General features: G+C 40.3%; 1 protein-coding gene across 2 annotated transcripts in view; it reads right to left on the reverse strand.

Annotated features, from left to right (window-relative positions):
- hcn2b (hyperpolarization activated cyclic nucleotide-gated potassium channel 2b) overlaps nt 1–16,170 on the reverse strand; it is a 68,177-nt gene that overhangs the window by 41,920 nt on the left and 10,087 nt on the right. For both annotated transcript variants that reach the window (XM_044200640.1, XM_044200639.1), the window contains one exon: nt 4,930–5,148. In XM_044200640.1, coding sequence (XP_044056575.1) covers nt 4,930–5,148 — 219 coding nt within the window. The remainder of the gene's footprint in view (nt 1–4,929; nt 5,149–16,170) is intronic.

Below are 16,170 nucleotides of genomic sequence, written 5' to 3' on the forward strand. Positions count from 1 at the left end.
CAGTGCTCATCACTGGAGGCCCCAGGGGTCACATCTCCCTCCTCTCACTACTATTCGGACACACTGCTCTATTGCTCTTGAGGGGGAGGAAGTGATGGGGGAGGAGGAGTGGGAATGCAGTTACATAATGGCTAATGCCCTCCGTCCATGTGCGGTGTCCGCTGGCACATGGTGTATTGCCCAACAGTCAAGGGCGAATGGACAGATGAAGCAGGGGAGGGATGGAGGGATGGAGATGGGAAGAGTGCTGTGGAGAAATACGGGATGAGTGCACCAGTCACCTCAACATGAAGGAGGGGATGACAAAGGAACACTAAGCTGCTGCCACTGCCTCACATTTACTGTAGTACTGTTTGTGGAGATTGTGTGAACACCCACAGACACACATACAAAAAGACAAATAACATAATCAACTTCACGTCAGCCATTGTGGCCCCTCTTAAATTCTGGGCACATCATATTCTTACATGTTTAAAAATGATTATGTTTCTTCCCAACCAGGGGTACTTGAATCCCAGGGGGTACTTCTGCAGTTGCCAAAAATTGTGGAGTGGCTCAAGTAATAAAAAAAAATAGAAAAATCCAGCTTCTGCCACTCCAAGTGGTAGTAGTATGAATGTAAACTTAACCAAACCAACCTAAACACTGACAATTCAATTGTATGAAAGAACTGTTGAACCACTGCTCTATAGTGTTTCTCATTGTCATGACCCTCTCTTATCTCACACTTACAGTGTGTGTCTCTATTTATATTCCTGTCCCTGGACCTGCTAAACACACCACTAACCAAATAACATGTGTCCATTCTGAGAAAGAAATACCAGCATGCTTTGTCTGCTTTGTCTTACCTACAGTAAACAGTTCCCCATCTCTCTTTGGACAGTGGGGTCTTTGCATGCAGAGAAGATGCTTAGTGCTGGAGCTATATCTATTACGGCATTTCTGTCTCAACGCTGAGCATGACACTAACTGTTTACTCTGTGTTGTGTCAATACATGTCCATGCTGTCGCTAGAATTTCCACTATCTTAGCGAAAGAATCTGTTTTGTTTGAGAGGTGAGCTCAAACCCATAGCTCCGTCTCCAGTCTGTTATCCGATGGCGGGACTTATTGCGGACTGCAGTGTAGCATGGTTCAGTTCATTGGTTAATGATGAACAAACAGTCATGGGGGACTGAGGAGGGATGGCATGTTAGATGAGTTGTCTTAGTCCAGCCTAGCAGGGTGTTGCCACTCTGTTCATTATTTCACTGTTGTGCATCATGGAAGAAGGGGAGAATGAGAGTGATAGCAGGAATTGACAGCTGCAGACGTCACATTAGTGACAGATTACAGCCACACGTATCTGACACAAAACAGAGACTCCAGCATAGACTCAGCAGCTCATTTGCCCTTTCTCTCAGTTTCTCTCTTTAGTCACTGTGCTCGCTGCAGGAGGACGTCCTTTATACTTATGGCATTAATGTCAAAGAGCCCATCTGGAAACCAATTACAGTATAAGTGTAAAACTACTTTTTCAGGTTCATCCAACTATGTTACATACCAAATTTGGTGAGGACTGGGTGAAGTTTCTAGGATGAATGGTTAAAAAAAGTCAAGATGGTGGAACATCTGTTTAGGCAGAAATGGGCGTGGGCTTTACTGATCAATTTGGCTTGAACCATAAAATCCAGGAAGTATTCTTCTACAACTTACAGGTCACATGTGTTTTATAAATGGCCATCTGGTAGTGCTATTGGATCAAGATCCTTGCCAAACACCAATCTTATCTTCCTTGGACCTTGATCTAACATTTCGGCAAATTCCACTAAAATCTGCTAATAATAATATATATAATTTTGGGATGTGCCTGCTAACTAACAGACGTAATAAGGACAACAAAAATGAGACACTTTGAAAATAGCACTTAACTAAACAAAGTTTACTATGTTCATTAAAGGAAAGCAGAAAGGCAAGAATGAAATAATAAAAGATGGAATAATAAAGAATAGAACACAGTGAAGATGTAAAAATAGAAAACATGATCAAAAGAAAAACTAATTTTAGAAAATGAAATTAGATTTTAAAAATGCATGGGAAAACAACACAAGGTTAAAAGTTGGCAAGATCAAAAGGCAATTACGTAAAAGCAAATCTATGAGAGTGTATTTTGAGAAGCGGATTTAAAGATGTTACTGAGTTAGTGAGTTTGAGTTCTTTGGGCAGGGCAGTCTACAGATCTGAGGCCGCTGACTGAAGAAGCACAATCACTGTTAGGCTCGGGTCCTGTCTGAGGGTCTCAGGTTAAAATCTCATATAACACGCAAAAGCATTAAAAAAATGACAAGTTCAATATCAATATGTCCCAGTCACTCTGGATAATCCAGAAGACACACTGTCCATAGTCCCCATCGGTAGACCGTTTCTGTTGATTTAAAAAAACTGTAATTTATTAATGCTGTAAGCACCACAAACAAACTTCCATTCACCTCCTTTGTATTGTTATGGCGGCAGAATTATTTTGTATTTTGAGTAAAGCCTTTAAATTATGCTTTGTCTTTGACCAACATCACTGAGGTGAACCTGGGGTCACACAACATCGACACGTTGTTTGTGTGTATCCACCATACACAGTTATCAATGGAGTTCCGTGTGCTCAGTGATGATGGATGGTGTACCCCAGATCCTTTGATAATATATCCATTCCCTGCTGCATTTACCATGCTCATGAATCTGACATGTACACACAGTAGCCTCATTACTTTTTAAAGACCACCACAGCCCCTCCCACAGGAGAGCTGGTCTGCTATAAACTCAACATCATCATGGATGCTCACTGATATCATGACCTAGAAAATAAAGCAAGATGATTATCTCTGACATGATGCACAGCCCAGCTACAAGAACCAGAAAATAAACAGAATAAAGCTACATGTTGAAGTCCAAACAGCATTGGACTCAGAAAGAGAGACGTAAACCTGATCACACTTTGTTCTAAACATTGGCCAGAGGCTTCAACTCAACAACAAAGCTTGACCAATCACTCTGATGTGTATGTGCGTGTCTGCATGCATGTGTACAAGTGATAGATAGCATAAGACATCTCCACATCACCCAGGATCTAAGGAAGCTAACAAGATACAGAGCACCGCTGACACCATGGCCTTATAAAGCAGGAGCCCGCTCCCCTCCCTGGCCTGCAGACACCAAAAGCTTTGATCTGCCATTGTATGGAGAAGACAGACAGGCCGAGGCCCAGCAAGCTGCAGCCATGAATATCGAACTAACAGAACAGATGCTGTACCTATCAAAGTGTGTTGGAATCAAATGAGCAAACCCTCTCTGTTCACATCAAACGTGATAACCATATCCACATCATTGTAGAGGACAAGCACTGTAGATTAAATCTCTTTATGGACTCTCCTTATGGCATCTTGCCACCTGGGTACGGGTAAGGTAATCCTGAAGCTAACTCCCTGATTTGTTTCACCAGTGATCTAAAAATAGACTGAGATTTCAGATTTTCAGATACATACATTTTTCCCATACCCGTCTCTGAGATTTCTGCCGCAACCCCAATACAGTGGTGGTGCTCACACCATTGAGAAACGAAATTGAAAAATAACATCTCTTTCCAGAAAAAGTGTCTCAGTAAATCTGGATAATCCACAGAACACACAGTCCACAGTTTTCATAGGGATTATTTCTTCGGTAGAAGGTAGTTCCAATGACACCTGTTTACAGCATGGTCTGTGGATTACTCAGAGTAACCAGGACATTGTTTCTGAAAACAGATGTTGAATAAACTACAAAGAATAGTTATGTTATATTGGGAATTAAGTTTATTCTGCCCATTAAGTATAAAATTGGGGCCAGGAGCATATTATTTTAGCTTTGCATAACGACTAGAATCAGGGGGAAATAGCTAGCCTGGAAGAAAATGTTACAGCACATAACTCCCTGTAAAAACACAACTTGTCATTGTTACATTTCTGTTAGATATAACGTGTTAATTAGTGGGTTTTAAAGGTGCTAGTAGATATATTTCTTAAATTTTGGACAGAGTCAGATTAGCTGTTTCCCCCTGCTTCCAGTCTTTATGCTAAGCTAAGCTTTTTTTCCTTTGGTAATTTTGTTGAACTGACATTAATCTGCCCTTAACTATCAACATTAGCTTGATTTGCTGACTCTGTGTCAAACATAACAGCTCTAAATCAAGCAATAAACATCCAGTGAAATAACCATAGACTGTATAAAAGAAGTGGATGTAGCCACCGTGACATTAACCATTGGTTTGTGGACTATGTTTGGAAGTCTCAAGTTTGGCATTTTGGCCATTTTGTTTTTTGGAGCCAGAAGTGACCATATTTGGATGAGAGGGTGGAGCTGGGGAGGGTTAGGGTTAATGTTAATGTTACTTTCATGAACTGAAAACACACTGTGAAAAGGTCAAACCTCTAAGACGAAAACACAGACAACACTCAAAAACAAGTTCACGGCTATATAACTGTACACAGTGCCATGGATACGCATTGCTATGCCTCTATCCTGATTGACAGGTCGCCATGGTAATGACTTGTCAATCACAAGGTAGCCACGTCCTAAAGCATATCCTGCTTTGTCGTCTATTTTACTCTAAATGGGACCATAATTTACAAAATGAACGTCATGCTGTATTGAAGAACACTTGAAACTAGCGATTGAGATCATAAACTCATTAGGAAAATGTTTACCAAGGTAATAAATCAAGTGAGAAATAGGGTCATTTTCTCATAGACTTCTATACAATCAGACTTCTTTTGCAACCAATGGAGTCACCCCCTGCTGGCCATTAGAAAGAATGCAGGTTTAAGGCACTTCTGCATGGCTTCACTTTTCACACCCAGAAGCTACGTCCACTTCTTCTATATAGTCTGTGGAAATAACTCCAAAAACTAGCCAGATCCTTACCTTTTCTTGGTATTGCCGTCTGGATGAGTCCAGAGACTGGATGAGTGCAGTTGCGTGGCCGATGAACATGGCGTAGCAGGTGGCTCCGACGATCATACTGAGCATGGTCAGCCAGATGTCCGACATGCTCTCTGGAGCTTGTCTTCCATATCCAATGCACAGCATGTGGCTCATGGCCTTAAACAGGGCAAAGGAATACAGCTCGCTCCATGAGTCATTCTGTAGGGAGAGATGGAGGGAGGGCAAAGACACAGAGAATTGGAGAAAAAATAAGTTAGGAATACCAAATATACAAAGGGTGGAAGAGATGGGAGAGAAAGAAGAAAAATCAGGGTTATTCTGTCCTAAAATAGCTCCTTACTTTTATATTTTTACTTATATCCTACAAGGATTTTGACCTAATGACCTGAGCCTGTCGTCTCTGCCAAAGGTAGACTGTTAAGGCACATTGCAGTGAAAATGTGTACAAGTTAGAGTGTGACAGAAGTGGTGACAGAGAGAGTGAATTAAAGAATAAGAGAGCTAAAGAGTAAGACATTCCTGGTGAAGTATATGGCTCTGTGTCTGGCGATTGTTTGAGGTTTGGTGGTGAGCCTTATCATCATCATCATCATCATCATCGCTGAGCATCATCATTGCCTTGTCTTGGCCAAACAGGAGGAGGAAAGAGAAGAGGTAAAAAGCGAGTGTTAATGAGGAGCCTTTACATCTGCCTGATCCTGTCTGCCTTTGATTGGTGCTCACACACTCAGTCAACTCTATCCTCCCATGTTAGATTCATTAGAAAGCCCTCCACAGGCACCGCTGAACCTCATATCCTCCCATCAAACAGCTGTGGTTCACACACTGTCTGGAGTTTACCACTGTATGCGTGTTTCTTCTCAAACTCCTTCTGTTCCTCTCTGGGACAAGTGGTGTCTTCAGTCACTGATTGGCTGGTTGGATTCTTATCTGATTTGTGTTTTTCCAGGGGTATTTGCATTTCATTTGAGATTTAAATTTGGTTGGTTTTGGAGGAGGTGAAAGAGGGCGTATGATGATGGTGATTTAAGGAACAGCAAAGACAGAAGATGCGATTTTAAAGGCACTTAGCCTCAAGCAGCAGGATAACCAGAAACTCGGCCCTGGTGTCAGACTGTGAGCTTAGCTCCAGCTCCAAGCATGGCTTAAAGTTTCATATCTGTTTGGAGCTGTCAGCTGGATCAGTTGTTTGGACTTCTTTGAGGAGATAAACTGGACCTTGTAATCTTAGATTAAAAGACCCTAGAAAACAGTTTGAAGATTATAAGCACCATTGTCATATCTCCAGCTTTGTTATTTTATTTGACGTAGCCTTGTAACCGCAGTTCTTGTCTCACTATCATCTACAGCCCTTAAGCACATTATAACAAGCAAAATATCCCACAAACCCTGACAGAACATTTCAACACTCCTGCCTCAGTCTGAGCCTCATCCTCGCTGCCCCGAGTGGTAAACAGACCTGGAGCTGAATCCCTCCAGTCAGCCATCAGCATGCTGGCCACATTGCTGGTGGATAAACAGCAGGAGAAGGAGACCCTAACCCAGAGCCCAGGCACAGAAATAAACACCTTCTTACACACAGTCTGCATCTGTCTCACTGTCTCACAGACAGACAGACAGACAGACACACACACACACACACACACATTAATATACAGTATTTCAGTGGACAGAGCACCAGAGAATAATGTATTCAACTTCACTATCCTAAATGTACTATACAACACTCTACAAAGGAAACTAGATTACTAAAATACTAACAAAAAATTAAAAATGGACTGTTGCTGAGTAGTTATTGTACATAAAATCAAGAAACAGCCCTTAGCTTGTCTGGCTGTAATCTATACAACAACTCCTAAAACAGGTTATCTACTACTGTCACACGCTATTGTGGCATTTATGAGACAACATTACTGTAAATCCACTGGTGTCCTGCTGCCATCTTGGTACAGATACAGGATGTAACAGCAGAACTCATCTATAGGTCGAAGATGCATTACTCTTAGTCTGTCTTAGTGGCTGTGTGAGTGTTGGTGAAAGCCCACAGGTATGAGTCAGCTTGTCTCTCCCGTGTTCCTAGAAATGTTTTTGTTGATGTCAAGGTCTACGTTGCAGGCGAGTCTCCAGTTTCTGCTCTGATTTCCATACAAGTACACAACACAACCGTAAACCTGGATTAGGCAGAATTGATGCCACAAGCTTATCAGTCCGCTAGCTGTCCATTCAGTATGTGCGCTAAAAACCAAACCGGTGTTTGTACACAGCCCTGGCTCTGATTTGTTTGTCAGGTAACATTAAATTACTTGCCCAGAGACATTCAGCTTACTCCCTAGTTTGCCAGGCTATGCTGTTGTTGTGATGTTAGCTATAGTAGCAGGAGAGTTGTGAGTATCGCTGTCTAGCGCTGGTGTGCTGGCTCTGGGAAACCGTCTCGTCCTCTCTGCATGTTAGCTTCGCTGCAGTATCTGTAGATTTCTCAAGAATCGCATTCCCCACCTTTAAAGTAAAATTGATATAGCATGTCTAGTTACATGCTAGTTACATGTATGCTTTAAAGGAATTGTTTGACATTTTGGGAAATACGTTTAATCGCATTCTTGCTGAGAGTTAGATGAGAAGATCGATACAACTCTCATATTTATGCGGTAGATATGAAGCTCCAGCCGGTTATCTTAGCTTAGCATAAAGACTGGAGAAGGGGAAACAGCTAGCCTGGCTCTGTCCAAAGGTAACAAAATCCATTTACCAGCACCTCTAAAGCTCACTTGCGTTATATCTTGTTTGTTTTATCCATGATGGAAGTAAGCGCAAAAACGTCAAGTTGTTTGAGACAGAGACAACACATCCTGACCAGCTGTAATTTTAAATTCAAGATGAAATTGTGGCTTAAATCAACCTAATCTTGTACCCATCAAAAATGAATACAAACACCTGATGTCTCTTGATGTATTGAAACCTGGCTGTGGTGTCTAATGGTTAATATTGTGTGTTATTGTTGCTAATTGATGTTGTTGCATATATTACCGGCCTGTAAGTGTGCTTTTATCTTGCTCTTGTTGTTGCTGATGTTGTTGTGTCATACCACTGTCTTATAGTGATTTTATCTTGTCGTTGTTGTTGTTGATGCAGATGTTGTAGATGTTGTGTCGTAGTATAGTTGTTGATTTCCGTGGCAGAGATGTTGTTATCTGTCTCCTGCCCAGGGACTACAGAGGAAAATTAGCTTATAGCTAACTCTTTTACAGCTAAGAAGCTGTGCACTGTCCCTGTTCAATAAACAAATAAAATAAAAAATAACTGTTCAGTATGCGTTTAAGTTTGAGATAATAGCTGATTAAAACTGACAATGTGTACTGCTGACTCTTACTATTGAAAATTACAGCCTTCATAGTAACACAATAAACCAATTCTACAGAGACACCACCCTGTGTGTGTGTGTGTGTGTGTGGGGGGGGAGCAAATTAAATTAGCGCTTGTGTTCATTTTATTTGCTATCGGTCTTCACTGAGCAGCGTGGATGATAGCTAATTGTACATAATACATTTAGGGACGAACACAAAGGGATTATGGGAAATCTATGATACATGATAGCGTAAGTATAGAATAGCGAGGGTACGTGCATGCTGGCACATCCGTCTGGCTTTAGATGATACTCAACTTGTATTTGAATGTGTGTGTGCGTGTGTGTTAGACTTGTGCCAGTCATGCTGCTGAGCATCTCTTTGACAGGGTGCAGTCTCTCTCTGGCAGTCTAAAACTGACATGGTTGTTTGCTTGAGCGACTGACATTTAGAATTTCAATATGTAAAGTGACATAAAAGACTGTGTTAGCACTGTTAAGATTCATTATTTAGAACCAGTGGGTTCGTGTTTGTATGCATTATTTAAAACCAAATGAACATGGAAAGTTGCAAGATGGTTTGGTGTCTGGTGGAAGTACTCGACAATATTAATGAAGAAAGTTGACATCAAAAGCAAACATATTTCTCTTGGATTGGAGTACTCACGCATAAACTTATTACTTATTGGAGTGTGTGTTAAAGTAAAAATAATGGACTTATCGGCAAAATATCAGGGCAGCATGGTGGCTGTGTTTGCAAAGATAACTGCAACATCACAAGTTTGAGTTCCTGATTTGAAATTAAACATCATTTCCTCCTCTCTTTGTTTGAAGAAAATCAATAACTAATACTATTCTATTTTCTGAAAGAATGTCATCGGTTTTCCAGGTATGAGGCTGGCTCCAAAAGTGAGTCAATCCCCATGTTAAAATGCCCAACTTTACAGCAGAAATTAACATGTTTACAGCCTGGCACAAAAAACGGTTTTGGTCTCTATAACTAACTTTCATGACAACTGTGAGGAGGGTGATTTTTTTTTATAACTCACCTGTTTAAATTATATTAAGGCTTAAAGTTATGCATAATTAAGGACATGGGCGCTTTGAGTGACAAGTAAGTGCCCTTTCTGGTGGCTAGCTGCTAAGTGGTTCAGCAACCAGGCCTCATTCGGCCCGCTCCACCTCTTTGCCCATTTTTGGATTAGCCAGAGTCAGGCACTGCCAAGATGGCGCCGGCCGGCGCCGCAGGGAACCGCCCACTTTGAGCTTCACAATGGCTCTTTAGAAACCTATGGGTGACGTCACAGACACGTCCATGTTTTATACAGTCTATGGTGATCACCAGAGTCAGTAGGATTCATCCTCTGAGATGTTTGTAAAACATTTCATGTCAGTCTTTTCAATAGTTCTTGAGATACTGTAGTTTTGACCAGACTGGAACCAACCAACTGACCAACCAACATTACCATCCGAAGAGCCACACCATTAGCATAGCTAAAAAGTAAAGTGTGTAAATTCTGATTTGAATCTTTTCTTTCAGTCTGGTTTATGGAAGTCTTGCTGACATCCTGTGTATGCTTGTAAATCATGTGGCAGGATTTTAATTGATTTGCGAGAGGAATTTGACTCAGTGGATCATAGCCTGCTGCTCAACAAGCTGTCGTTATTGGGTTTGAGTTCATTAACCTTAATTGGTATTTCTCCTTTGACAGATATCAAGAGGAAGAAGTTCAACATCACATGCTCAAGGACCAGCTTCCACATAATGCAATAGATTAGATAAAATTATCTGTTTACTTGTTGGTTAAACTAACTATATTTCATGTATTCTGTATAGTGACAGTGGAGACTCAGCAATCACATTTATTTTGTACATTTATTTTACATTGTATTTATTTATACATCATTAGACTGTTACATAAAAAAGTTAAGCAGGGTAGAGGGTAGTCTGAATTATTTGGGAGAAAAGGAGAGGATCTAGTTTTCTCTCCCCAGATTTATGTTTTCAGCCTCTTATAGTTTATTGTACTTCTTTAAATATCAGCTGTCATTCTCTTGCTTTCAGCAAACTGGACAATTCTGTCACGCGTGGAACTTTTTGCAGACAAGGTGTGCAAAGGAATAAAAATTACAGGTGCACTTCTATAGGTAGTCTAAGTTTACGGGGAGAGATTCATTTGTATGGGGGAGCAGGTACAGTCTGGCCTTCAGAGGATCCAGCCTCTGAATTGACAAATTAAAATTATATGACAAGTATGAGATAGCCCTTTGTTGTAGTAATGATATTAAGAAAAAGAGGAAAATTTCTATATTGCTTTTAAACTTAACACTGGGAAGAGCCAGTTGCTTTTTAAGCCACGTTAGTAGTGTTGCTCTATGGATGGCAATGTTTGTCTGACTGCCATTAAATATGTTAAAGACATAATTAATTAGTTAATTTTATTTGTCGTTTATGACAAAACACCTACAAAACTAATGACATTCCCTTCAGCCTCAGTGGTAATTTGTGTAGTGCTGCTAATTAGCCAGATGTTAGTATGCAATTAATATGGTGAACATGTAAACATACCTGCTAAACATCAGCATATTAGCATTGTCATTGTGAGCATGTTAGCATGCGTAGCATTTACCTCAAAGTACCGCTGTCCCTAAGTACAGCCTATAGACTCTATGTAAAGATTCCTCCCAATATGCAAAAGTGAAGATAAAATATTGCAAATACAGGAACTGCCATCTTGCTTTTGTGATGCGTTTTGCATTCAAAGTCTGTGCAGTAGAGTCGGAGGGCAGGATGCCAGCCTGCCGCAGAGAGCCGTGTGAACCGAGGAGACGCGAGAAAAAGTTAAACTAGCCTAAACTAGCTAGCTACAACCTTAACCATGTTTACACCGAAGTAACAACATTTTCTGAATAATTCAGTAACACAGTTGCCTGGGAGAGTGAACTTAGAGACATGACACTCGAGCTAATGCAGGCTAAAATTTTGCGTTGGCTTTATTGAGTATTTAGGGTTTTTTTACTGTTAGTACGGACTTATCCCTTTTGTCTTACAGTACAAGTGTTGGTTTGTAAAGCCATTTACTTTCATCATGTGGCGTGACAACTTGATGCTTTACTAATATTATTAAGCCCACATTTAGGCAAGGCAAATTTATTTGTATGGCACCTTTCAACAACAAGGCAGTTCAAAGTGCTTTATAGGACATAAATGCATTTAGACAAAATATAAAAGAAATACAAGGCAATATAAGAAGACAATTTAATTGAAATGCTGAAAGACACATAGATAGGATTTAAATGATTAAAACAAAGTAAAATAAAAGATTAAAATAAGATAAAACAGATTAAACATAACAATGAAAATTACAGTGAAAGCACTGAATAAATGTGCATAAATAGTCCCAAATTAAACTAAATAAAATGCAGTGGCAACCAGACAAGTTTTAAGTCCTGATTTAAAAGAACTGAGAGTTGGAGCAGAGTTTGTTGAATGCTGCTTCTCCATGTTTAGTTTGGACTCTGGGGACAGAAAGCAGATGTGTCCCAGACGAGAGGTCAGGACGATTTATAATGGTGCAGCAGATCAGAATTGTATTTTGGCCCTATACCATTCACTGCTTTATAAACAGTAGTAATTTAAAGTCAATTCTTTCACACATAGGACACCAGTGCAAAGATCTGAAAACTGGAGTGATGTGATCCACTCTCCTGGTCTTAGTGAGGATTCCAGCAGAAGTGTCCTGAATCAGCTGCAGCTATCCTATCTACTAACCCTTAACAATTAACTACTAGCTAGCTAACATTAGTTAGCTGACAAAAATTACCAACTTACCATCAAGATATTTTTGTTTTTTGGGGAGCTGTCATGTCAGCCATATTTATATACAGTTAAGTCTATATTTATAATATATATATATATATATATATATATATACACACAGTATATATACAGCAACAGTCTGTGTCTAAGTGTGTCTGTGTTTGGAAAAAAGTATTATCTCCTGTGTTCCAGAGTTTAAGTTGCTTTTAATTCTACTATTTCTACTAAGACAAAACATGTTTGCAAAAAAACTGAATATTTATCTCCAACTTTTCTCCTTAAAATTGGGTTGGTTTCAGAGGGGCAACTTGCCTCACAAAGACTGCAGATCCTAGCAAAAGACCTAGCAAAGTACAAATGAGCTCAGATTGGAGCTAATACCCATCTTCAAAAAAGTATAAAATAAAATAGTACCACTCTCCAAACTTAACTTAATTTGACTTTTAACACTTTTTATTTCAAATACATTATAACTTATGAAAGACACATAAAATTACTTTCCCTGAAGGTTTCATGTCTGCAATAAACGACCCATGTGGGGCAGCACAAAACATTCAACCCCTGTAGTCAACCAGCCTACATGTACATGTGTACTCTCCCAATAAAGAGAGACAAAAATATCCTGAGACTACCTCTAAATTAAGGATTCAGGCAATTTCCACAAGCCACTCACTTGTATAGCCTATGTTCCAAATCACACACAGGACTATACCACACGCTTTAAATGTTCTTCTTCAGAAAAATATATTTAAGAAATGGATGTTGTGTTACTGAGATCTGTTGCACTACTTTATAGTATATTTATCAACTTATTACTGAAAGAGGCTGTTGGATCATAACAGGCAGTTGTCATTCAACTCACATACACACCAACACCTCCACACACAGATGTCACATAGTAACTGTCCATTATTCTTATGTGCGCTAACAGGCCCGCCTGCCAGTTAGATCACTTCAGTATATCCTTATTAACTTTCAAAGCAGGGCGGTTTCTTGAAGTCTTCTTTGCATCTGTGTGTGCAAGCATACACTGCACATGCACATATAATAAAGCCACACAAATCTGTGTACTATTGCAATTACAGCAACTCTTCTTCTACAGTAAAATGTCTTTCAGCAGCTTAAATATTAAATACAGAAACAGAGCTCAGACTGAAGCAGAGAGAAGTAGAGAGGAAGCGAGAGGCTGAGGCTGAAGTAAATGGGACAAAACCGCCTGTCATCCACGTACAGAGCTCTACGTAAGTAACAAGCAATGATGATCTGGTCTCTTGTGATCACTATGCAGTAAGAGCCTGATGATCAGGCTTATAATAAACACCACTATCAGCTGTGTGCATAGCTTTTACAAGTCACAAATATTGTTTTTGTGTGTTTTGAGGCAGAGCTGAATACATTACAGGAGGGAAAAGAGTTGGAAAGAGGCTATATTGATTATCACCTATTTGTATATCACACATGAAAGCAGGTATGAAAGTGCATATGAGAGTGCCTTCTGAGCGAGTGAATGAATCACGTGTTGTTTCTATCTGACTGTATTTCCATAGTCTATGTGGAAGGATGATGCAAAAAGGAAATTAGGGTGGAGTCCAGTGAATGTCCAGCGCAGGAAGACAGCCAGTCAGCCTGAAGTGAAGCATAGGACGAGGATCATTTAACGCTGCGTCTCTCATTCCAAGCCACTCTGAAGAGGATCACTGACCTTGAGTACCCTAAGATGGAAAGCAGCACAGTACAGCACAGCACACTGGGCAGGCACGCCCACATGGGTGCTCACTGGCATTGTGGCATCCCGCTCAAAAAATGACACACGGGCGTAAACAACACGCATCACTCAGAGGCATCAAAGAGGAACTGAATGTAAACACAGCGAGGTGGAAGGGAGGGAGGAAAAGAGTTAAGCAGGTTTGGAAACAGAGAGGACAGCTTAGAGAACAGTATATTTTGTCTGCATTATGGGGAGGATGCAAGTTGAGGCTAGTAACATCCAAACTGTACTCACTTTAGTCTACAATATAGCTAAAGCTTACTGCGTTTGAGTCAGAAGTGACACACAGAGTTGGCACACAGCAGTGGGCTTCTTGTTGGCCTCCACAGACATAGAAGAGACATATGTGTGTGTGTGTGTGTGTGTGTGTGTGTGTATAGAGAGAGAGAGAGAGAGAGAGAGAGAGAGAGAGAGAGAGAGAGAGAGAGAGTGAGTGAGGAAGAAAGATGGCCATAGATGAAACGAGAAACGAGAGATGGAACGACAGCGAAGCATCAGTGATGTCCCCTAGGGTCAATGGGTGTGAGATCCATCTGTTCCACCAGTGTGTCATAGTACACAGCGTTTTTCAGAGGAGTATTTTCGAAGCGTGAATGTCACAAATCTATGTGCATATGAAACATTTCTTAGCGACAGCGGCGTCAGACAGCTCAGGAAACAGCCTGACAAAAGCACGAGGAAGGAATTATCCAGTCTGCTGTACTTCCTTAGACACAACAATTATGTTAATTATGTTCCCTCCAAGAAATTGCTTAAGCTATACCTCGTAAGCCAGTTGCAATCATTTGCAGCTTCTGATGCTACAGCAATAAGTAGTCAACCAGTCACATCTTTTTGGCTCTGTCACAGTGGTGGGATAGTTAATGCCAACTATTTCTCCTCATTCTTAACCAATCAGTTTACTCCACTTTCTTCATGCAGTTATTACCTCTCCAGTCAAAATAAACTGTCCTCTCTAACCCCTAATCCATTTATCCTATTAGTGCAATGCTCTTTTTCCTCTGTGGTTGCTCCCAAACCAATCTAACCTCTGTGTCAAATACACAGTATATACACTGTATGCTCAGCATCAGGGGTCACTGTCCTTCATGAAGTCCATCATCTGCCCTACTGCACCATCACTCAATTATGATATACAAAAAGTTTGAGCCACTTCGGAAATCTGAAATTAAGCCTAATTATTCTGTATCATACATATCATAAACAGTTTGTATTGTTGGTCTCTCCTGGTTGCACTACTAACAGGCCTGCCACAGGTAATACAGGCAGTATGTGTGATGTGTATATGTGTGTGAAATACAGTATATAAGTAGGAAGAAAAGGCAGCCATACGAATGTGTTTCAATGCTCATATCCCCTGACTTCTACATGCCTCCGGCCCTGTCAGTCACCAACTTCCAGTCAGTTATCAATACAGAATAATGAGTCAGACAGGATGGAAGGGTTTAAGCCCAAAATGATAAATAACTGAACAGGGAAAATGTTTCCTGATGCTCCTCCGTATTTTTGTGGGTTTCCTCTGTATTAAGTGTTCCTAATTTGTCATTTCTGATTTATTAGAGATATCTAGAAGCTACCAAAGTTTCCAGAGATACCAAACATGGCAAACATGGTTGGAGCAATTTGTCGAAAAAGATGCAAATCACATCGAACTTCTCCATCTGATGTAATGGTACATCAATAAAAACACAGTGGGTTGGAATATTTCCTTTAATAGTGTTCTAACAAGTAGATACAAAATATACAGGTAAATGTGATATTGTCATATAGTTTGAGAATGTTTTTTCTTGAGGTATTAGGGTTGTGTTGCGTTAGTGGCTTAGTGATGCTCCTATGTAGCAAAACATTAGTTGATTAATAAAGATTTAAAGTTAAAAATGCACATGCTTTTAATAATGATTATTCATTATCTGTCTGGTTAGACAATTGTTTGCAGCTTGAGTGTTGCACCACTTGCTCTCCAGAGAGCTTTTCTTTCATGCCAGCAATCATTTTGGAGAAAACCTCTCCTAATGGTCTCTCTATCAACAGATGGCCAGAAGATACCTGCCAGCTAGAAGGAAGGAAGGGCATCTGAGAGGAGAAGTAAATGAGAGAGTGATAAAGAAGAGAATGGCTGAAGAACAAACCACATGACGTGCTGCATGAACTGAATGAAAACAGGGTCTTTGTTTATCCCTCACTCCTGCTTTCTGTACACTGGCATGTCTCCTGGGTTTAACTAGGGTTTAATTGAGGCCGGTCCTCTGTGTGTGTGTGTGTGTGTGTACAGACCCAACCTTAAATAAATCC

This window comes from Siniperca chuatsi, linkage group LG6 (genome assembly GCF_020085105.1).
Source record: "Siniperca chuatsi isolate FFG_IHB_CAS linkage group LG6, ASM2008510v1, whole genome shotgun sequence".
NCBI classification, from domain to species: domain Eukaryota; kingdom Metazoa; phylum Chordata; class Actinopteri; order Centrarchiformes; family Sinipercidae; genus Siniperca; species Siniperca chuatsi.